The sequence below is a fragment of the Silurus aristotelis genome (assembly GCF_946808225.1).
Source record: "Silurus aristotelis genome assembly, chromosome: 29".
Lineage (NCBI taxonomy): Eukaryota > Metazoa > Chordata > Actinopteri > Siluriformes > Siluridae > Silurus > Silurus aristotelis.
Genome location: NC_139602.1, coordinates 10,731,205 through 10,755,551, shown reverse-complemented (window position 1 = coordinate 10,755,551; position 24,347 = coordinate 10,731,205). Strand labels below are relative to the sequence as shown.

Here is a 24,347-nt window from a genome sequence, read left to right as displayed (position 1 = left end):
GGTCTGCAGTGGTCAGAATCTATTAAAAGTGCTCTGAGGAAGGAACAGTGGTGAACCTGTAGATAAATAGATATGCACACACCCTGGTAAAAGCTAATTGTAATTCTCTGGACGTTCAGGTGTGAGTTAAACCATAATAACACCCAGTTCCAGTTCTATACAAGGTGAAACAGCTATTTTACACATTTCCTGATCACATTACTGTTAAGTTCAGGTGTGAATTTATTATTTGGGGAGGTGGAGCTCAGTGGTTAAGGCTTTGGACTCTGGATTGAAAGGACACAAGTTCAAATCTCAGCACCACCAAGCTGCTACTGTGGGGCCCTTAACCCTCAACTGGAGTCACCCTGGATCAGGGCATCTGCCTAAATGAAATAAATGGAAATGTACTACAAAGGGTTTTTGCGTTTTGTAGATCTTGTATGGTGAATATGGGGATTTTAATCAACGGTTTGAGGCCTGAGATAAATTTTATGAACTGGGCGGGGAAAAAAAATGTTCAAGTGAGAAACAGCACCAGGAGATACCTCCAACAGCTTCATTATTAGTAAAGACAGGACACATAATATCCTCTGATAACCAAGTGTTAAAACACATGCAAATAGATGTAATCGGATAGCGCTGCTGCATCTCTGCATGTGATCAGCAGAACAATGTGTACCAAGCCGGATATATTAATGAAGGTGTTTAACCCCTCAATTAACTCCTTCACCTCCACATCCTGTAACACTCACACAGCTTTGGACTATCACCTTACACACAGACAGACAGACAGACAGACAGACAGACAGACAGACAGACAGACAGACAGACAGACAGCTATTACACTGTGATAAAAGCCTGTAATGTATTTTAGTACATTGAAATATTTTTCCAGACATCAAAACTTTATTACTTTTGACATGTTGTCATTGATCGAAAATCCGAGATAGGAATCATCCCGATATGCTTATCGCGTCACCACCCCTAGTTTACAACTGATTATCCGACCTTGTGGGTTTTGTTGACACACTGTTCGCGCTCGTGTTTACTTTTACAAGCTTATAGCCTTGAGCTCCTGGAAACATTCGATAGCCTGAGACTCAACAACACTAATTCATGCCAGTTTATGATATTTTATGATATTATGTTCTTGTTAAAGTAACAAGAACATCAGAGCCACCTTTAAAAAGCTTTTTGTAATGTATTATTAATTAAACATCCCCTGGCCCATGTTATCAGCGTGTCCATGACGAGAAGCTCCAAGTTATAATGAATAAAAATGCTTTAAGTTAATGTTAAGCCCGAATTCACAAATTTACACAGCACATTATATGCACAGCCATAATCCTATAATCCTGTAATCTTATAGAGTCTGATCTAATAACAGTCCTGCGTTGTCAGAGTCCTGTGTTAATTACTAAACAAACTGCAGTGTTGGGATTCAGAGGAACATTTTCAGATGTGTAATTAAATAAACATTTTAGGAATAAAAATCCAAAACAGAAGGAATCAAATTTCATGTCTAATGTTTAGACACCAGGCCTGTAGTGGAACAGGTGGTGCTCATATATAATATTTGTATTTATTTTTTTATAAAATGCTGAACATGTTAGGAGTGTGATCAAATGCCAGAAGGATCGGACAATATATCAATACTGATACCGATATTGATACCATGATAAATTTACATTACATACTGAAATATACAAAAAATTTAAATCTTTAAATTACAGGTTGGCTAAAAACACAATTTGATATTTTGAAATGTATATAAATATTTAAAATTGATATTTGAAATATTAATATTAAAGGTTATAAAGATAAATCAATAAATATTTAATATTAATGATCAATATTAGTATTATAAATAGTAAAAAAAAGTTATTTTATTATATAGATATTTGAATATTTGTAACTATAATTTTAATATATATATTTCTGCAGATAACATATGTTGTTTACAATGTTTTATTTGTCCAATAGTGCGTTTTATTCTCCAAGTATGATTTTATGCTGCTTGTTGTGTTGGTTAATCTGAGTAGCTGCCAAGTCTGCTAATGTAAACATTTATTGGACAGTTAAAGTCATGAAGTCTCCTGAGAAAGAAAGAAAGAAAGAAAGAAAGAAAGAAAGAAATCCATCATTTACACTACCTGGCCAAATGTTTTTGGACACCTAAACATAAGATTGCTATGGGCTTCTTGAACATCCTGTTCCACATTTAGTCTCCATATGCTGTTATAAAAACCTCCACTGTTCTGGGAAGATGTTCCACTAGATTTTATGACTATTTGTGTGAGATTCATTCAGCCACAAAGGTGTTGTGAGGGAGGTGAGAAGACCTGGGGTGCAGTCAACGTTCACATTCATTCACGTTCAATAGGGTTGGAGCTCTATAGCAGGAGATCTTCCACCATGAGTTTGAACGAGGAGAAATACCTCAAGAACCCATCATTAAATAAAATATTTAATTGCGAGCACAAATGAGTCTTTAAACTGACACCACTGTCGATACCAGTGTCCGAATCGGTGTTTTATTAGTACATAAGAAGCTGCGTGTCGTGTAAACTCAAACACGTGGTTTCTGAAGAACCAAAAACTTCTAAGCAGGTGAACTGAGAAACAACATGAGAGTTTTGGTGCAACCCTGCACCTGGCACTTATTTGGGAAATATCATTTGTACTGCCTAATTTTAGAAACCCTGCACAAACCGTATACACCATGAAGAGACCTTCAAAACTGCAGCTCTTGAGAGATGTTCCTGGTCTGCAGTAGTCCGTATCTATCAAAAGTGCTCCAAGGAAGGAACAGTGGTGAACCAGCGACAGGGTCGTGAGCGGTCGAGGCTCATCCTCCTGGTCCGTGTGGTCCGATCCAACAGACGAGCTCACATCGTTCACATTAAATTCTGTAAAGCTGCTTCGAGACAATGTCTTATAAAAAGCGCTATAGAAATAAACTCGGCTTAACGAGCTCCTGTAGATCAAATTGCTGAAGAAGTTATTGCTGTTAATGATCAACAGGTCAGGAGTGTTTCGGCAGCAAAAGGGGAACAATACAATATTAGACAGGTGGTCATAATGTTATGCCTGATCAGTGTAGTTCATTTATTATTATTATTATTATTATTATTATTATTATTATTTATTAATTTGCATATTTTTATTGCACCAGCACACCATGAGAAATTCTTCAACCCATGATTGCAATAAATGTAATTCTGTTTAAATGATTGTACACAATCTAATGCTACAGAAGAGGTCAGTGATAAAGACTGGGTACGTTCAGTTCCGAGATTAAATTTAAAGCCCAGATATGAGGCAAGAACAAAAACAAGAAGGAGAATATATAATGTGGGATATGGAAGACGTTGCACCTGGGAAGTGTTCAAGGTTTGGAAGAATCCTGATAGAAGGGTTTTTAGTGCTGAATGACTAAAAATGTTTGATCAGCAGCTCAGAAAAGAGAGAGAGAGAGAGAGAGAGAGAGAGAGAGAGAGAGAGAGAGAGAGAGAGAGAGAGAGAGAGAGAGAGAGAGAGAGAGAGAGAGACACACTCAGAGTATTGACTAGTTGAATAGTTGATAGGAATTTGACCTTACCTGAGAAATCCTGAGTGACCTTTGACGAGTGTGTGCACACAGCAGACCATCCTTCTGGGTGTCTCTCTAAATGTGAGAGTGTGTGTGTGTGTGTGTGTTGTCTCAAACCCGCCCCTTGTGGGACGTGTTTATACAGGTCACCACTCCCTTTGCCTCACCTGTTTGTGGTGTGTGTGTGTGTGTGTGTGTGTGTGTGTGTGTGAGAAATAGAGGTATAAAAAAAGGTGTGTCTGTAGATCATACACAAAAACTGGCTCGGCCACATTGTTAATTGCACCAGGAGGGGGTAAATCATCTGAGCCTCTGCCCAGGCTGTGAGGGGGCTGAGTTATCAGAAACACTGATTGATTTGATGTTGGTTGCTGTGGATGTAGTTGAGGTCGATGTGCAAACATATTTTAGCTGCAGCACACACACACACACACGTGCGCGCGCACATACTAATCCGGTTAATCAGACACGATTATGTGGGGCAGGTGTGTTGGATTAGAGCTGCAACTCAACCCAGGACAGGAGGTCTCAGGAAATACCCCCAAGTGGTTTTATTTGATGTGGAATGGAAGAAATTTAGAAGAAGAAGAATGCTGCCATCTTGTGGCGAACAGTGGTAAATAAATCAGGGTAACAAAAAGGTTTAAACATGATGTAGGAACATGTAGAGCTGGAAGTGGAGGTTACACACACACACACACACACACACACACACACACACACACACACACACACACACACACACACACACACACACACACACACACACACACACAAATCTAAAATCAACCTCAATCCTGCTGAACTGCTCTGGGATGAATTGGATCACAAGAAAGAAAGAAATCTCCAACTAATGAAGAGCAACTTTGACAAGTTGACAGGGAGTGTGTCAAGCTATTTTTCATGCTAGGATTTTTTTTTTATGTAAATAAAGTGTAACATCTGGACATTTAGAAATGTGTTTGAGGAAAATCTTCATACTGTTACAGTATCAATTTTACGACATAGAAACAATTATATTATAAATGAACCGTGATTTGTTTTTAAATACATAGTAAAGAATTGAAGGTAAACAAAATGTGCCTTTTCTGGGTATGAGCTCACTAACGAAGAATATTACACTCAACAGCTGCTCATCTGAGACTAGGACTGGTACCCTGCTCTCTTAAAAATGAAGCTGGGAATGAATGATCAGTAGCACTGTGGTGGTGTCCTCAAGGGGGCGCTGTTTAAATCTCTAGTACAACTGAGAAGAAAAGTTTGTATCCCCTGAGATTTCTAGGTGCTAAAAAAAATTACAAAACATGAATATAGTTTTATAGCATAATTTTATAAACTCCAGGATGAGATCCAGAAAGAGGATACGGGCTTTGAAATGATTGAAAGAAGGAAATATAAATGTTTATATATTTGTGCATTGGAGACTTTATTATCACTTACACACTAAAAATATAAAAAAAAAAAAACACATTGAATTTTTTAACCTTTTTTTAAATATTAATATAAATATAGATACATTTTTCTGTTTTCATCCATCTCACACACACACACACACACACACACACACACACACACACACACAAACACACACACACACACAAATATTTAGCTTTTTATTTTTATTTATTTATTTATTTATTTATTTTACAAATTTATAGTCTGTATTTTTATTAATTTATTTATTTTATTTATTTCTTTTTCAAGCCAGTAATTAATTTTCCTCTTTCTCCAGAGGTCAATGGGGTATTCAAACTTTTTTCTAACGAGACACCTGATATTATTATTATTATTATTATTATTATTATTATTATTATTATTATTATTATTATTAATAATAAAAAATTAAGTCCTGTATTGAATGCAAAACATTAAGGAATTGATTTTATTTATTTTTATTATCTTTAATATTTTGTAAAAAATTGGGGGAGGGGGGGGTTTATTATAATTTTTTTATCATTATATATTTATATATATATATATATATATTTTACCGTTTGAGTATTTTCAGAGCTGAACCCAATATGATATAACATGATGATGATGGTGATGATGATGATGATGATGGTGGTGGTGGTGGTGATGAGGAGTGTGTGAGCGCTCTGCCTGCAGCACCCAGAAGTGAACAGTAGGCGACCCGGAAGGTCTGAACTCCGACTGAATGCGAGCTGAAAGAAGATCTTTACCTTTTAAAATATAGATCTAAAAAATCATTTCCACATCCACAAACCCCGCACCGAGTCCGGATCGATCCGCCTGGGGTGAGTGCGTGCGTGTTTCATTCGTGGCGCATTCGTGATTTTGCGCATTGTGTGTATGTGTGTGATTAATCCGGAGTTCTCCCGGAGCTCGGAAAAGTTCAAATAAAAAAAAAACCCTAAACAGAGGAATGGCTGAAGCCCAGCGTCCCCCATGTGGATCCAGAACCGCTCCTGAATCCACTTTTGTGCCGCTGTGCTCATTAGCGGCTTATTAATTATCGCGTTTAATTGGTTTTTTGCGCGTGCATGCTCTTCGTCGCGGTTTTGTGCGGCATGATTGTTGTAGGAAGTGTCTTGTTTTTTTTTTTTCTCCTCTCTTTTTTTTTTTCTCCCCCTCTTCGAGCCGGGCTTTTCAAACCTGCAGATCTAAGTAAACAATCATCCGAGCTCTTAATGCAAATAAACGGATGGCGTCTTTAAGTGGTCTCGTGTCCAGGACCGGATCGCGCGTGCAGATTCGGAGGGGATCTGCAGAATATGGCGTCTGGTTCCTTTATAAAAATAAAGACAGGCTGCCATTTTTGTTTTCCTTTTGTCTGAATTTTTGTTAATAAAACTGTCTGAGAATGTGGGAGAGGCGGCGCGAGCTCGCTGTTTCCACCAGCCACTGGAACTGGCTCGGGTTTTTTTTTATTTTTTATCCGTTTTGTGTTACTTTGCGTTGGATACATGTAACGACAATAAAACTTCCAGGATGCCGATAGATTTTTTTTTTCTTTCAAAAAAAAGGAGAAAAGTTAACAAGCCCAAGTTGTGATCTCGGGTTTGATCAGGGACTTGAAGGTGACGCTCAGGAGAGTCGGAGATGAAGAGGATCGTGTCTGAGATACAAAAGCGTTACATGATTTTTTGTTCTTTTGCATTTTAACACGGATTTCTGATTTGAGAGGTGGAGGAGGGCCATGCTGGAGCTCTGCACCTCCCCTCTCTCCCCCCCTCTCTCTCTCTCTCTCTCTCTCTCTCTCTCTAGATTCAAGATTCAAAGGTTGCTTTATTGGCATAAAAAAAAAAATATGGACATTGGTATTGCCAAAGCATAGAATACATACACACATACCACACACACATACAATCAGATATAATAATAAACTATAAATGTGCTGTATATAATATAGTATATAATCTATAATATAGTGTAATATAGCTATAATAACAATATAAAAACTAGAATTATACCTCTCTCTCTCTCTCTCTCTCTCTCTCTCTCTCTCTCTCTCTCTCTCTCTCTCTCTCTCATATACACAGATCTTAAATAATATAAAGCATGCTGAAGGTTGCATTATTTCATTTTATGTTATTTTTAATATATATAATACATACATGTGAATAGAAATGCGTTTATATAAAGATTTTTTTATAGGCAAATCTTTTCCCCAACACATATTTATTGCATACGATTAGAGCCGCATCTGATGTCGATATCAGAATTGCGATAACGATCAGCAATATCACAAAATCGATCGTGTTCAATATGCAAATCACATATATGATGCCCCTATTTTCAGTCTTATGATCTCGTAGTTGTGAAAAAAAAAAAAAATAATAATAAATCCTGTCATAGCAGTGAACAGTGAGATATTACTTGTTTGGAATTTAGTATCGTTCCTAAAAAAAAAAAAAAAACATATCGCATGTGGGCGTGGCCTGATGATTTTCTTATTTGAATAAATTAGCTCGTTATCAGGCACCGCTCTAATTCTTTACGCTGCAATTACATTAAAATTGTAATCGATTTTTTTTACATGTTAAGTGCTCGGCTTTGTTTTAGCTTCTTCATACTGCAGCTTTCCAGCTTTCATTCTGGCTTTGTACGAGCTCTGCTTTTTTTGCATCTATTGTAGCTTCAAGTTCTCACCATTTACTTTTATAGCGTTCTGCTGAGCGACTTACAATGATCTGATTTCTATAACTGAGCAGTTGAGGTTTAAGGGCTTTTGCTCAAGACACAGCAGTAAATTTCAATTCTGTTTTATTTGTAGTGTGAATTTAACAACGGACATTGTCTCAAAGCAGCTTCAGAGAGGTTTTACATCTGTGTAAAAGAGAAACCAACCAGACTCAACCCTTCTTCATCCTCAACACAGAACCTCCATTCATTACAGGAGGTGTTCAGTGATGGATGCAGAACTGTTGATGAAAACTGAGGTCCTGAGCCTTTGTAGCAGACGTGCAGTGGCAGCTTTAGACTTTTATTTTCGAGATCTGAATTCACAACTTTCTGATCAGAAGTCGGACACGTTAATCATCGAGCCACCACTTCCCTCCAGACGGTTCACTCCGGAGGTTGTAAATGACAGGATAAGACACAACAAATGCAGGAGATGTGAACTAATCGCAGGTTGAAACTTTGAGCATCGGACTGACCAAACGTCTGACTACCGGATTGGATTGTGCAATCGTTCGGATTTGCGTCACCGAACTCGCAGCTGTCTGTAGATTTTTAGCGTATGTAGGCGTAACTGCGACGTCGCAAGTCTCAGTGCTTCAGTAAACCGAAACGTAATTTCAACGTTCTCATTAGGGTTTTTTTTTTTCCAAGCTTATATTCAGCTTGAAAACAAAAACGCGAATAATATGCAGTAATGTGCAGAGGAAAACCATTTTCAGCGCTCAGCTTGCAATCGTCCCTCATAACTCCGCCGTTCTTCTCCGGGAAGGAACACGGCCTTCTAGAAATCTTTCCACACGACGGGATTATTTGAGGAATATCACTTTCATGCATTATGGATTCTTTTTCTTTGCCCTGCGACGCTCGGCCGTGCATGTTTTGGCAGCGTGCTCGGGGATTGAAGGCTGTTCGACTTGGGGATCTGCACAGAGGAGTTCATTTGCGCGAGCCAAAAATAATAAAGACGATCCGTCCAGGCGTATGAACCCCAAACTTTTGTGTGTTTTTTTTCTGCAGAATGTTTTCTTAATGGTGGTTATGGGTGTCTGTTTCACTTCCTGTTTGAACTCGGGGGGGGAAATTCTTTCTTTCGTTATGCGACGATTTTTTGTGCGAACGCACATACGCCTTTTTTTGCTTTTCGGAAGCTTGTGCACGAGCTGGTGTGCGTTCAGGACTGATCAAGTGTGCTGCCAGTTTTGTTTGTAGGGTCGTGACTTTATGGGGGGAGGAGGAGTAGGAGCGGCGGCTCTATTTACCCGGAATTGCTTTAGCGTTGCTTCACTTCACTAAGCTGTACAATATGTGTGCATGCAGACGTGGAATGAAAGAACCTCCACAAAGTAGTGTGCAGGAATATTTCCAAAACTCGCCGACCTTCTGCGCTTGTCACACTAGTTATTTTTTTCCTTTGCGGTCATCACGTCACTTACATCTGAATGTCACGTGCGTCAGCCTCTGTATCAGCACATTCTACAGACTGGAACTGGATATAAACCCTATTTTTTTAAAGTTTATGATTTAATAAAAAAGCACAGACTAAAAATTTCTTACATGTTTTTTTTGTTGTTGTAGTTTATTTAATAGCTTATAAATCAACCTGGTAAGGAAATTTATTACTATATTGACAAAAGGATTGAGAGACCCGACTTTTCCAGTCATATGCGTTTCTTCACCAAAATGGAGGCACACAGTTTTACACGACGTCTTTGGAAGCATGAAATTTTCCCTTCACTTAAAATAGGAGATCCAAACCTGTTCCAGCATGACAAAGCTCCTGTGCATCGGAGGAGGGAAGTAACGGAGTACAAATACTTCGTTACTGTACTTAAGTAGATTTTTCTGGTATCAGTATTTTTACTCCACTATTTATTTTTCAGACAACTTTTTACTTTTACTCATTACATTTTTACACAAATATCTGTACTTTTTACTTCTTAAAATTTCGAAACCGTCTCGTTACTTTAGTTTTAATCCACTGATTAAATATAGATATATTTTTTTTATTTTCACTGCGCGCCGATTTCCTGTTACTGCTCGTCTTTTTCAATCCGCTGGTGTATAAAGTCCTGACCCTCATTTACCACAGATGTAGACTAGTTTATGGAGATAAGATTCAGCAGGCAGAAGGCAGTAAGAAGTTTGGAGTGAATGTGGATGAGACAGAGGGAGTCAGTGATGAGAACATGACTGAGAACAGACACATTCATGATCATCATCATCTTTTCTCTGCTTGTGTTCTATATGTGGATCTTCAGCCTGGATACATTCATTAGGTAACAACATTTTTAATTAGTTTTGTATATATATATATATATATATATATTGTATATTTGGCTGTCAAATTTAAAATAATTGTAAACGGCACTAAATTTTATTAACGCTATCAATTCAGTGCGCATTTCTGTTTCACCATTTTTATAGAAAATGTAAATACATAAATAAATAACATAAATAAAAAAAAGAGGCGCCATTAAAACCTTCGGCAAAAAATACGTTTATCCACGACGTCCTTTCTTAGATATAAAATAAATAAATAAACTCCAGATAAAAAATATTTTTAATCAGTAAACTTTTGTTTTATTTCTGCGCCAAGTCTCAAATCAAACACCAAATCCGCCATGTTTTACACAATTTAACCTCTGGGGGGCGTTTTGTGGGTTTTTTCCTCATAATGGCGACACAAACTTAAATTACTGTCTTTATTGATCGTACAGATAAAAAGAATACATCATTCAAATCTGTAAAATGTCTATAATTTTATATATAAAAGCTTCCTGACTTGAAGAGGTGCAGTTTCTCCGGTATCACCTCATTAACTGTCCGTGTGGAAACATAGCAAAGGCTCTTAATGATGTCCACACGTCTCTGCACTGTTATAGCCTTTATATTTAATCACATGCTGTAAATATGATGCATGTTTAACACCTCTAAGCTGCCAGTTTTGGGCACCTGAGCAAGCACTTAACTCACTACTGCTCATTTAGTAAATGAGATCATTAAGAGTCACTCGGGATAAACACTTCCAACAGGAAGTGGCTATATCTCGCTATCTTTGTCTCTCTATTTTCTCTATCTAATTGTCTCTGTGTCTCTTTTAGTAAATGTCTCTGTCTCACTGTATATATGTCTCTCTCTTGCTGTCTCTCTATTTGTTTCTCACTCTTTCTAAAGCTGTGTCTGTGTCTCTTTGTCTTTGTCTCTGTCTTTCCTGCTTATTTACGTCTAACAAAGTTTTGAGTTTTGAAGTAATGCCATTAGCGATCTATGATGAAAGACTTTCCTGGTTCGATTTTTACCTCTAGTTTCATATTGAACATTATAAGAAGTTTTTAAAAACAGAACAATAAAAGGTCAATAAAATTGGTTGCTGGTAAATCATGGTATATCAGTGGTGCAGGTGTTGGAGATGTGGTTCTTGTACCTGAGTCACTTCTCATAGACTTCGAGTAACTAAAAGAATGAACAGGAAGGAGAAGTTTTGACCCTCTATTATCATGATCTAAGAGAAAACAGTGGTCTCTTAACTATAGACAAACCAAGAGTCCAATAAGCAAAACATTGTTTGTCACCCCTCTGGTAGTGTAGTGGTTAGTAATGCGGTCTCTGCTATCTGACTCACCCGGTTCGATTCCTACCCCTTAGCTTTCCTTTAAATTGTTTAAAAAGTTTTATAAAAGAACCAAAAAAGGTCCTAAAAATCAGGTTCTTGCAGGAGATCCTGTGGCTCAATTGGAAGAGCTTTACCTCTGGGTTGAGAGGTTGCTGGTTCGAACCCCAGCCAGGACTCAAAGTTAAGAGTGTGGAAGGTTCCGGTGACCATAGTGAGGAAGGTGTCAGAAATGGCTGCATGGAAGGTCAGATATGGACGGCTTCAGAGGGCGTATCCTGAACCAGGGGGGCAATATTCAGGCGTCTGCCCCCCTGGCATCAGAGAAGCTGAAAACAGGGGGTTATGAAGCAAAAACATCCCAAAAAGTTTCAACATAGGCTCCAAAAAAAAATTTTGTTCCACCATCTCTCCTCCACCAAAATATTTTTATTTTATTTCTTTTATCTAAGGCTGTAACCCAGCAGGTCTTCACAGCCTTTATTCAGTCACCCACTCCATTGCCCTCCACTCACTAATTTCCACACAACTTACCTAGTGTGGGGACAAGCCAGATTTGAACCAGCAACCTCTGAGCTCAGAGGCAAGGCTTTTACCACAAAGCCATCAAGTCCCACAACTCACCTTCTTTTTTTTGGGGGTTTATCCTTCGTTTCATGCTTCAAAGCAAATAATTCAGACCAGAAAGAAACACAAAAAGCAGGATTCAAACCCTGAACCCCACCAACAGCAAACTACCAGTCTTAACCCACTGAACCATCAGGAAGGACAGGCTTGCAACAATTGTTAGAGCAGGTCTATCTTTTCTTTCAAACCATCAACACAAGAATATAATGCTAAAGACAGACTTAGGAAGCAAAACCATATCGTGACTAGCAGGGACAATGCAGGATTAACCCACTGAACCATCAGGAAGGACATGCTGGGAAGCTTGTTTAGAGCAGGTCTATCTTTCTTTTTAACCCATCAAAACAAGAATATGAAGATGTAGGAATCAAACCTACCTCATGACTAGCAGACAGAAAGCCAGGTTTGAACCCTGACCACCAACATTAGCGAAGTACCAGCCTTAACCCACTAAGCCATCAGGAGAAAACAGGATAGGAAGCTTGATTAGAGCAGGTCTATCTTTCTTTTTAAACCATCAAAACGGGAATTTAACGCTAAAGAAATATGTAGGAAGTGAATACAGATGTAAGTAGCACAAGTTAAACCCACATTGTAAATAGCAGGATTCGAACCCTGATCCCACCACCAGCGAGACACCAACGTTAACCCACTGAACCATTGGTGAGGACAGGCTGGGAAGCTTGTTTAGAGCAGGTCTAACTTTCTTTTCAACCCATTAAAAACAAAAATATATCGCTAAAGAAAGATGTAGGAAGTGAATCCTGATCGTGACTGGCAGGCAGAAAGCAGGATTCAAACCCTGAACCCCACCAAAAGCACGAAACCTGATTTAACCCACTGAGCCATCAGAGAAGACAGGCCAGGAAGGTTGTTTGGAGCAGGTCTATCTACCTTTAAACCATCAACACAAGAATATAAATCTAAAGAAAGATTTAGGAAGCAGGAACATAACCGACATCGCAACTAGCAGGATTCAAACCCTGATCCTCACCATCAGGGAGGCACCAACCATAACCCACTGAACCATGGAAGAGATCAGACTGGGCTGCATGTTTAGATGAGGCACAAGCCTTAAACCACTGAGCGACCACTGCTGAATAGCATGTGTGCTTTTTGGAGGGTTCATACTTTGTTTCATGCCAGCGCAGTAAGAAAGAAGGCATGTAGGACCGGCTTTGAAACCTTATCACCAGCGTGGACTATATTAAGGACCATGTTCAGGCACAAGCCTTAACCCACTGAGCTACCACAGAAGTGCTTTTTTTTGGTGGGGTTATCTTTCATTAAAGACCAGGAAATCAAGAAATTAATCCAACACAGAATTGAAATGTTTTCAGAGTGGACAAGGTCCAGAAGTTTTATTTACCAACACAGCAACCACCAGCTTGAGCAGGAATCAAACTCTCAATCTCATCCTCGTGGGGACCCTGACATTAACCCACCAGGCTATCACATCCATCCATCCATCCATCCATCTATCTATCTATCTATCTATCTATCTATCTATCTATCTATCTATCTATCTATCTATCTATCTATCTATCTATCCATCCATCCATCCATCCATCCATCCATCCATCCATCCATCCATCCATCCATCCATCCATCCATCCATCCATCTAATATGATGTGAGGTCCAGTTAACAGCTAAAACAGGTAGAAGTAATAACTACTCTTTACTTAAGTACATGTCTGAGCCAAAACTTCTTTACTTTCACTTGAGTAAAAAAGTATAATCAGTACTTCAACTTTTACCCGAGTATTTTAAACATGAGGATCTGTACTTCTACTTAAGGATGTGTGTACTTTTGCCACCTCTGCTGTGCACAAAGTCTGCTTCATAAAGATCTGCGCTACATGGGTTCAATTTCGTCTTGTATTTATGAAATACCAAATGTCCTTTTTGTGTTTCTATGCATTCTCCAATGGTGGAAGATCTCCTGCTATAGAGCGTCTATTGAACATGAATGTATTGGAAAGCTGACTGCACCTCAGACCTCCTCACCTTATCTACAGCAGAACATGGCTTTACTAAGTGGCCGAATGAAATCTTACAAATCTCCTCAAAAAATCTAGTGGAACATCTTTCCAGAAGAGTGGAGATACTGTAACAGCAAATGGAGACTCCATGTGGAATGAGATGTTTAAAAAGAAGCACATACCAACCTTATGGTCAGGATCTATGGATCTAAATTTAACATCCTGATGTGAGGTGATAGATTGAAATATGTTAACGTTTTGCAATAAAAAACGAACGATTTAATTGTAGTTTTTATTTAGTTCCCATAAAGCACATGTTTTCTTTTCACACAGTCCACAAGACATAATAATACCTGAATTTGCACAAAGAATCCAGCTGAAAAGTTCTTCTTCTCACTCCATGTTGGTACCTGGAGGATCAGTGACTGCATTAATGTTTTATCATCATTGTTCTTGAGTGTCGTTCCTTTTCCACAACGGGCTTTATGATAGTGAGATCCATGTTTTTATGCACAGGGCAGCTACGGTCAACTTATAAACTGAATGAAGTGTTCATTTTTGTATTTTATTTACGTAACGTAAATTTGTCATGTAGCTTCTAGGGATGGTAAGATTCAGCGATTCGCGTCGGTGCATCCACATAAAAGTTAACAATGTGATCCCTCGATTTAAAAAAGTGTGTATCGGTTACAAATGCATTATTTGCGTTGGTATACAATTTCTTTATACATTTAAAATGTGATCATAATTTGTGATCAACATTTGATATGTCGATCGATTTCTCGTCGCTAAACTGTTTCTCGAGTGCGTTCTCTCAGCACCGCTGCTGCTACGTGAACACGACGTATCACAACACTCCCGAGACGGAGGCGTGTCCTGAGAGTCACATAGAATACAGATTAACATGGCAGAGGTAGAGCTGTAACTTCCTGCAGACACAACAAGAAAAGAACATCTGGTTTTATTTATTTTTTGTTTAGTTTTGTTTAGTTTTGCACCGCACAGGCGTGTTTGTGAAATGGGTCATGCGCTAGCAGACACTTAAGTAAGGTAATAATTTGCTGTCTGTCTGAACCAAAGAAATAAAATTAACTATTTGTACCCTGTTGAATTGCAGAGTATCAGATTTTTTCCATCGTATTGTGTTGAACCGAATTGCAGTCGCACTGCAGCGTAAATAAATTGGTAGCTGCTTTATATGTATCAGTAGCGTATCGTATCGTCGGCTATGCGTCGAGATGCTAATGAGATAATATTGAACTGCTGTTGTGGCTGTATGTTGAACTGAATGTAACAGAAAATGTTTTGTTGGTTTTCTCCTCAGCATGGCCGAGCCACGGTTTAATAACCCATACTTCTGGCCTCCGCCTCCTGCAATGCCTGGTCAGGTACGACACTTGATTGCGTGAATGACTGAAATCACTATAACAAGCGTTACAATATTCAGATGTTAAATATTTTGTAAATACCATTTGTTTGTCATCACAATCTGGTTTACCAATTATGAGTAATTTAACAACAAGTGGGATTTATATACAGTGTTTCTACCCATTACACCTCATAAGCCTCATTCGAAAGGTTTTACATTCACTTTTTATTTAATACAATAAAAACCCAATTTCAAGATGGCCGCCCATTCTATAACGAGTAATAAAAATGTAGCGAGTAATTTGAATAAAAAAAAAACATCTGAGCAAATTATTTGTGCATCGTTTACTCCATTTAACTCCACACAGATCGCTGTGTTTCCCCACGGACCATTATTACTGACGCACCACCCAAACCAATTTTGTATGCCATCAGTTATTGGTTACATTTTGAGGCAGATATTTTCAGAAAACGCTCTCGCTGAGAGAGAATTGCCTCACATTCATTTAATGATTAAATGGATCCTTGTGTCATTGGGATTTTTGTAGTGAGCTGCTCGCTCTCAGCTACGACCCGATACAGTTTTACCCAGAGTTCATAGAAGTCATTCGTAGCTTAGCTGATTCTCTGATCTCATACAGTACAAGTAAAACTGTCCAACTGTCCTCTGCACTTCCTGTTTTTAGTTGGACAACCTTGTCCTGATTAACAAGATCAAAGAGCAGTTGATGGCCGAGAAAATCAGACCTCCACACCTGCCCCCGACTTCGGTCCAATCTCAGCAGCCCTTGCTGGTTTCCCCGACATCTTCCGAAGGTGGGACGCACACCATGGCAGTGCAAAAGCTTCAGCAGATGCCTGGGCTTCCGCCTCATAGCCCCTCACAACCCGACGTGGCCCTGCACGCCCGACCTGCGTCCAGCTCCGTCGCAGGTAAAGCACACGTCGCTTGTCTGTCGTATCACGCAGCATCACCGAGCTGATATTAATAGCCTGATGGCGACTGTAGGATCTGATACAGAAGCTGTTTGAAGGGGACAAAGAAACATCGATGCACAGAAAGACTATCCAAAATTAATTTACAGAATAAAATTAGAACAGAATAAACCTTCTACGAAATCTCAAAGACTTTGTTAAATATTTAAATCCCTGCCGTCATGATGCTCCTGTGTCGGTCTCGGATCCCGGAAAAAGTGAAACTTAAATCTGTTTACGGGGGGTTGGATTTATTTACGCACGTCACAAATATTTACTAAAAGCTTAAGAGTAAAAGTATTATTTAGTTTATATTTTAGTTTACAGTATATTTAGTTTACACACCGAGAGTGATTTATTAACCCTTTTTAATTTCCTAATCAACACTTCATACAACTTGAATTTAAGTAACATTTTAAAGTTATTAGCAAAGTAATACGTTATTCAGAACTAGCTAGGTTTAATGCTAGCTTTAAATTTGCTAGCTAGGTGGTGTTGGCTAATCAGGGAAGTTGCATGTAATGCATATTTAATAAATATGTACTGGAGGGTCAGTGATTAAATCTTAATATTATAATGAGGTTTTCAATATTTTTTACAATCCATATTTGTAGGTAAGGGATGACAATTCACCATGGCTGCCACTAGGGGGAGAACTCTCCCCAAAACTCCCTAGATTTATTACTATTAGATTTTGATTTATATACATCTCATTTTATGTGCTATTTTTTATGAAAATTAAGCAGTGCTTGACTTTTCTGTACTATGATAACTATATAAACCATTAAAAAACGATTAATATCTCTGTAACACCAGTGGCTGAGATTATTAACACTAAATATACTGCACATTTTTATCATTATAGAATTTCGTCGGTTACAATTTTAGTGATTTTGAAGAAGAAGATGAAGGTAGAAGCCCAGAGGAACATACAAAAAAAAAACGTGTGTTTCAGGAAAGTCATTAAAACAAAGAATTCCTGCAAGCTTAGACTTTTTTCCTCTTTCCGTTTCCCCCAGGACGTATCCTCGGCGATGTAAACTTGAACCTGGACGACAAGGCGGCTTTAAAAGCCAGAGGACTGTGGGAAGACTGGCATTTACGACAAATTATAGACCAGCCTTCAAGAGCGAACCATCTGTCAGGTAACCACGCTTACAGATTCAATAGTGTGTATGACACTTCTGTATTGTTTATTTTTTATTGTTAGAGGTCGACCGATACGGATTTTACCGATAGCTAGGTAACCGATACTTTTTAAAATGGATACTGGATAAAAATAAAATAACACTCCATGTAAAATAGTACTGATCTTAATTTAGAAAAATATAAAAACAGTACAGAATCATGAAATTGTGCTAAATGAAATAAATATATATGTACTAATTAAAAAATATAATAAATATTATATAGCGCTCTCCGTGCAGCGCGGAGTGGCAACCAAACGCCAGAATGGATTTTTGCAGATAGTTCCAGCATCGAGTTTTGGCGATTAATCGATCGACCTCTAATTATTAAGCATTATTATTATTATTTTTATTATTATTATTATTACTCGACACTCTGGATGGAGTTCTCTTCAGTTGGAGACTCTGTGTAGCTGAGGATGGTTCCATCTTAACAGCCTAAAGTTCCATAAAGTTACTGAGCAACTAAAGACCTTTTACGGATGGATTTGGGCTGTAATTAATATGAAAAGTTACAGCTACAGCCGCTCAGGACCTCAGTTTGCATTTATTCACCCATCAGTTCACACCTTAATGATGATCGATCTGTAGGATGAGGTTCTCTTTTAAGTCTGGTTCCTCAATGTTTCTAAGTCATGAAATCTCAGGGAGTTTTTCCTCATTAGGGATAAAATTATAGACAATAAACATAAAGAAATAAACCTCTTTATCACTGTAAATCTGTTTTTAAAGCGAAATCCATTGTTAAAAATGTTTTACTCATCAAACTGAATTGAATTATTATTTGATGGAGTGAGATTCTCTATTATTGCTCAAAATTCGGATTTCTTTCATGGCGAACGTCACTGATCGAACGGCTCGTTTATGATCGTCAGGTATCGCACTCTCATCTCGTCCTGGCAACCAGAACATGACGGAGGCGATGACCCCGGCCACTCCCACCTCCACCAGCAGCGGCGGCCACATGCGCTACGGATCAGCGCCTTCCGCAAACCTCCTCTCAGGGTTAGCCAGCGCCATGGGGGCGGAGCCTATGAAAAACTGCGGCGGGCTGGCGGGGCTGCTGGGACCGCCCCCGAAAAGCGGAGGGCGGGGACGTAAGAAGATCAAAGCAGAAAACGCGTCCGGTCCATTGCTGGTTGTACCCTACCCCATCCTGGCTTCAGGAGCCGACCAGTCGTCTGTAACAATCACGGCCAAAGAGGGCAAATCGTACAGGTATAATACTAATGAAGTGGAAAGGATTAAGTTTTGGCACCCCTGCTCCATTTGCTGATATCATGACACTTTTCCTGTGTAGTGATGTGTGACGGAAAACAGGTGCTTGGGCTTATACAAAGTTGGGGGTGTGTGTGTGTGTGTGTGTGTGTGTGTGTGTGTGTGGTCCAGGTGTAAAGTGTGTCCGCTGACTTTCTTCTCGAAGTCAGACATGCAGATTCACTCCAAGTCTCACACGGAGGCCAAGCCGCACAAATGTCCTCACTGCACCAAGTCGTTCGCCAACGCCTCGTACCTGGCGCAGCATTTACGCATCCACCTGGGGGTGAAGCCTTATCACTGCTCGTACTGCGAGAAATCCTTTCGCCAACTCTCACACCTACAGCAACACACCAGGTGAGAGAAAACCCCACTCTCCTTTTTAAAGATCCTGCTTACATTGTTCTACCGTTTCGTTTTATCTCGTAAAACGCAGTTTCTACAAGTTAAATATAAAACAACGAAGGAGAAAACGTCAGTCGAAGGCGTCAAATCGTGTGCAGATCAAACGTCTTGGAGCATCGAGTAACTAAGTGTTCATCATGTGTTTCTCCTGCACATTCTATAATCAGGGTCCGTGGACCATCAGGAGGTGAGAGCTCAGTGGGTAAGGCATTGGAATTTGGATTGGAAGGCCACAGGTTCAAATCCCAGGCAGAAGGGCTTCCTGAAGCCCATGTTAATGATCACAGCTTTAGGCAGCGTTGAGGACCATGTGCCTTTGGAACCAGTGTCTAATTGTAATTAAATGCTGGAAATCACAAACCTCCATAATAAATCTATTAAACCTATTAGAGTTTAATTATTAATAATTGTAATTAATAAATTTAGGGTTCTGGTTGAAAAATATTAAAATTTATACACACATATATATATTATATTATATATATAAAATAATTATATGAGTAATTCTTTACACAGCGGTTTCCTCTGACCCCTGCATCTGATAAGATTTTATATTCATTTCCAGAAAAAACTTCTAATGTTCCACTTTATAGTTTACTTCATGATTAATTTTTTAAATATTCATTCATTCATTCATTCATTCATTTTCTTCCGCTTATCCGTAATTCGGGTCGCGGGGGCAGCAGTCTAAGCAGGCCCCCGCCTTCGACTGCTGCCCAATCCTCACAGCACCGTCCCTTACGGTCCCTCCTGCAGGTGGTGAGCCCACAGGAAGGCGGCCCCACGTCACTCCGACGTCACGGACCTTGATATTTCCCTCGTAAGGAACCCCCGGAGCATAGAGGGTTAAGGGCCTTGCTCAAGGGCCCAAGAGTGGCAGCTTGGCGATACCGGGGCTTGAACCCCAGACCTTCCGATCTGCAACCCAGCGCCTTAACCGCTGGAGCCACCACTCCCCTAATTTTTTTTTTTTTTTTTTTTTAATTTTTTAAATAATTTTATAATAATTTCATACGTTCGTTAAATTACAGTCTGGCAAAGAGTTAAACAATCTAACTGGACGCCTCTGAGCTCACGTCAGTGTTATTTTGAATTTAAAGTAATTAAATCACATTTTTGGAAACATTTTAGTTTAAATAAGAGAAATTCAAATTTCTAAAAAGAAATTTTAATTTTTTTTATTTTTTGGTTGTCACATGAAAAACTGAAAAATTGTTGTAAAATAAGAAAACATTTATTTATCCATCTTTTTAGCATGTTTAAAAAAATAAAAGGGGAAAAAAAAAAGATTTCTGTAGATATTATACATCTGTTTTTTTTTGTTTTTTTTTTAGTTAAATTTTAGTTTTTTACAATATATATGTAAAATATATAAAATGTATGATTGTGTCTCCATAGCAACTGCATACAAAACACAAAAATACATTGTCATTAATTGAACATGAATTAAACGTATTAAATGAATGAAATTCGCATGAAGAAGCGGCATAAATTTACTTCATAATCGATCATTAATTCTGCATGAAATCGTCACGTTATTGGCACGTGGTCGTATTTTCGGTATGTGGTTGTACATTCACATCTTCAGAACTTATTCTACTGTAACTTCAGATTGAGATTGAAATGCAGTCATTGGTAATAAACACCATGTTTGTGTTATTTCTCTGAACAGAATCCACACGGGTGATCGGCCGTATAAATGCATCCAGCCGGGCTGCGATAAAGCCTTCACACAACTCTCCAACCTGCAGGTATGACTCTGTGTGTGTGTGTGTGTGTGTGTGTGTGTGTGTGTGTGTGTGTGTGTGTGTGTGTGTGTGTGTGTGAAAGGTGAATAGATTGAGTCTGATTTGTGTTATAATAATGTATAAAGTTTCAATTAACTATTGATGTAAATGAAGGATTTTTTAAGGATTTACATAACAATAAAACTATTACACATTTAGCAGCTTTAATATGTAAAATGTGAAATAAAGCAGGTAGAAAAAGGCAAATAACAATAATAAAAACAATTTGCTTTGAGGAAATAAATACACTATTACAATACAATGAATTGAAAGCTAGTTGAAGGTGATGATTGTTTGTTGTTTGTTGTTGTTGTTGTTGTTTTTACTGGTGCTGTGTTGATGATGTGTTGTTCTGGATCCTCTTGCAGTCTCATCAGAGGTCACACAATAAAGACAAGCCTTACAAGTGCTCCAACTGCTACCGCGCCTACTCCGACTCCGCCTCTCTGCAGATCCACTTAGCCGCTCACGCCATCAAAAATGCCAAGGCGTACTGCTGCAGCATGTGTGGCCGCGCCTACACCTCCGTAAGTACCACAACTACACGTCTAATCACGTACAGGGCCTGGAGATGTGAGCCGAGTGTCTATAGTAGTTTGCTAACAGGTTCTAGCTATTGTACCATAAATTAGATGTCCACTAGAGGGCAGGCTAGAGACAAGAAAAAATCTTGATTAGGATTAGGAACTGTGAACCTCCTGGTGATTCAGTGAACAGGTGAGTTGTGTGACTTTCTGTTTAAAACCTTCACGTCGTTGTCATCTTGATGGTTGTCATGAAGATCCCACGAGAGCAACAGTTTCTGTATCGCAGTGGAGAAAGATTTCTCAGTGATACAAATGAGCAATTATCCCCCCCCACAATACAATCCAGATGCGCTGTGTCCAGAAGTATTCAGACACCCGACGTTCCTAGCACGTGTGGTTTGCCTCCTGACCTACTTCAGTACCTCGTTTTTTTTAACAGCTTTGTGGCTGAATGAATCTCGAAAAAATCTCCAGAAAATCCAGTGGAACATCTTCCCAGAAGAATGGAGGTTGTTATACCAAGAAAATTGGGAATGAGATGTTCAAAAAGAAGCACGTGCCCAAACATTTGTCCATGTAGTGTATTAAAGTGCAAGAATCCATTCGCATTATATATATTCTATAAAAAAATGGAAGATTATGATAGTGAGTCGTCTTGTTCATGGACTTACCTTGTTTTCGTGAATTGACTCTTCCAGGAGACGTATCTGATGAAGCACATGTCTAAACACACAGTAGTGGAGCACCTGGTGACCCAACACTCGCCACCCCGGAACGAGTCTCCCAGCATCCCCATCCGCATCTCTCTCATCTGAACCCGGTCCAGTCCTCCTCCTCGGATCACCTCGTCCTGGTGGTGTCTGTTCATTCACTTCATCATTCTTTCATTTCTGGTAACCAGGTAGACTGCGTCGATCACAACTCGCACTGAAGGAGTTGTCGTTGGTTTAGTTTTATTTTTTACTTTATTTTATTTTTTATTATTTCTTTTTGTAATTCGCACTATCACTCTGTCTTTCTCTCTTTCTCTACCTCATCATGGAGTTTCAGAGAGAGCGGAGTGAGGAAATAGTAGGGACATCCAAAGACAGGTTTGCAGCACTTTGAGGCCTTTTGGCTTAAAAAAAAAAAAAAAAAAAGAGAAATATTCAGTCTGATTGTTTGGACAGTAAAAATGCTATAGTTCTTGGCAGCTAAATTTTTTATTTTTTTCAGGGGGGGACATTAGATGTGACGCAGTTAAAAAACTGTCTCGTTTACATCCAGTGGTTATAAACACGTCTGAAGACCTTCTAGAGCTCGGACCAAGTCCGACATGGAGAATTTTCTATCTTCTGCTTTAGATTCAAATACTCATTCCTTTTGTAAAACTTTTTTTTTTTTAGTTTTTTTATTATTATTATTATTATTATTATGAAGCTACACGCTTGTCGGAAGGTTGTTGTAGGTTTAATGAATAAGATGACGTGCCAAAAAATAATAATAATGCTGGTCTGTCGACTCCAGTGTACATAATCACTCAATCCCACTGCCGCTGGTGTGTAAAGATGAAAGTAAAGATTCCAGGCTCCGCTGTAGTCTGCCTTTCTATAGTACTGTGCAAAAGTCTCAGCTCAGCTCTTTATCTGGACGCAAAAAAAAAAAAAAAAAAACAGAACAGAACAGCAGCTATAAGTCGAGTCGTTTTAAACCTCTTGCACCACATCGTTTTTATCGTTATATCAAACCTCGTTTTTAACACGAGTTCTCGCCGACATCCTCCGTCCCGTGTTTTTATTTGGGTTTTATTTGTCATATAATGTTGTAGAACAGGTCGATTTTCAAGACCCACAAATGATGAAAACTTTACAAATGTCGAATTTATTGAAAGCACTAAATCAAATAGCATCCAGTTTAAAAACAAATAAGTGTAGTTGTGTTCGGTACCCTAAGTGACGTTGTTTTAATTGACTTATTATGCATTATAGACCTAATTGTTTGTGGTTGTGTATGAAATAGAGAAAATCATAAATGAAGATTAATGAGGAACACAAAAAAAAATTATGCCGTTCATTGCTCCCCACCTGTCATGCGTTTTTTCACCGCCAGAGGGCCACACCCCACACCTTTGAGATCCACTGATGATAAATACATATGCGCCACCCTATACACATGTATACAGTGTGGTTAAAACTTTTTCCAAAAGTTTCCCTTTCCCTGCACCACCCTGTACAATCTGATATTTCTTCAAGGCGTTCCTGGTGTATTTGTTTAATTCCAGCACCATGTGATTATCATTAATAACTCACCGATTAACCTGTACTAGTTACATATACTAACGAAACGTTGCTGTATTGTTAGATGGTTAGTACAAACACCCGAGTGCCTTGAAGCGAGAATAAATCCAGCACTTCATTTTTAAACCGTTTCCCCCTCCACCCCAATCTTTCCTTCCCCAGATGAACAGCTTTAAACATGTTTTTGCTCAGGTGGGCTAAAACTTTTGCACAGTACTCAACAGAGTCACGTATCCTCTTTGTGTGTGTGTGTGTGTGTGTGTGTGTGTGTGTGTGTGTGTACATACGTTTATGTTTAGTGCGTCATCCTCCTCCATGTATTATCATTATCATCATCACGTCTAAGTATTAAAGAATTACCATTATATTATTTTCTATACAGTCAAGCCTTAAATATTTTATCACTAATTTTTTATTTGATTTTTTTTACCTTTATCCACAATATGTCTACCATAAAGGTGTTCTCATTGTACTCAGTACTGTATGCCTTTTTTTTTAATTCCTAGCATGACTATTCTGTAAATAAACTATAAAATACTTATGTGTTAACCCCCTTTATATATAAAAAAAAAAAAAATCTAGTTATTATTAAATTTTTTTTTTTTTTTTTTTTTTTTTTTTTTTT

At 38.6% G+C, this 24,347-nt stretch overlaps 2 protein-coding genes and 2 long non-coding RNA genes across 5 annotated transcripts in view; 1 reads left to right on the top strand and 3 right to left on the bottom strand.

Moving 5' to 3' along the window:
- Positions 1-2,473, bottom strand: part of LOC310722759 — a 17,515-nt gene extending 15,042 nt beyond the window's left edge. The window contains exon 1 of the long non-coding RNA XR_014532478.1: positions 2,237-2,473. This is a non-coding gene — a long non-coding RNA (uncharacterized lncRNA). The remainder of the gene's footprint in view (positions 1-2,236) is intronic.
- The window catches only part of LOC310722718 (uncharacterized protein), a 10,214-nt gene extending 6,215 nt beyond the window's left edge, over positions 1-3,999 (bottom strand). The window contains exon 1 of one of the 2 annotated variants that reach the window (XM_083535375.1): positions 3,584-3,999. The gene's annotated coding sequence lies outside the window, so the exon portion shown is untranslated. The remainder of the gene's footprint in view (positions 1-3,583) is intronic. The other variant, XM_083535374.1, reaches the window with a different exon arrangement.
- Positions 4,000-5,668: 1,669 nt separating this feature from the next.
- Positions 5,669-24,261, top strand: znf362a (zinc finger protein 362a). Its single transcript, XM_083535352.1, has 9 exons — positions 5,669-5,832; positions 15,265-15,328; positions 15,995-16,241; positions 17,303-17,428; positions 18,346-18,688; positions 18,860-19,084; positions 20,805-20,883; positions 21,288-21,446; positions 22,145-24,261. The coding sequence occupies exons 2-9, from the start codon at positions 15,266-15,268 to the stop codon at positions 22,259-22,261; spliced, it is 1,359 nt and encodes a 452-aa protein (XP_083391478.1). The 5' UTR covers positions 5,669-5,832; position 15,265; the 3' UTR covers positions 22,262-24,261.
- On the bottom strand, positions 8,280-15,626 carry LOC310722773. The gene is made up of 2 exons (XR_014532492.1): positions 13,776-15,626; positions 8,280-9,475 (listed from the first exon to the last, which is right to left on the bottom strand). It is a non-coding gene; the product is annotated as an uncharacterized lncRNA (long non-coding RNA).
- Positions 24,262-24,347: the final 86 nt, after the last annotated feature.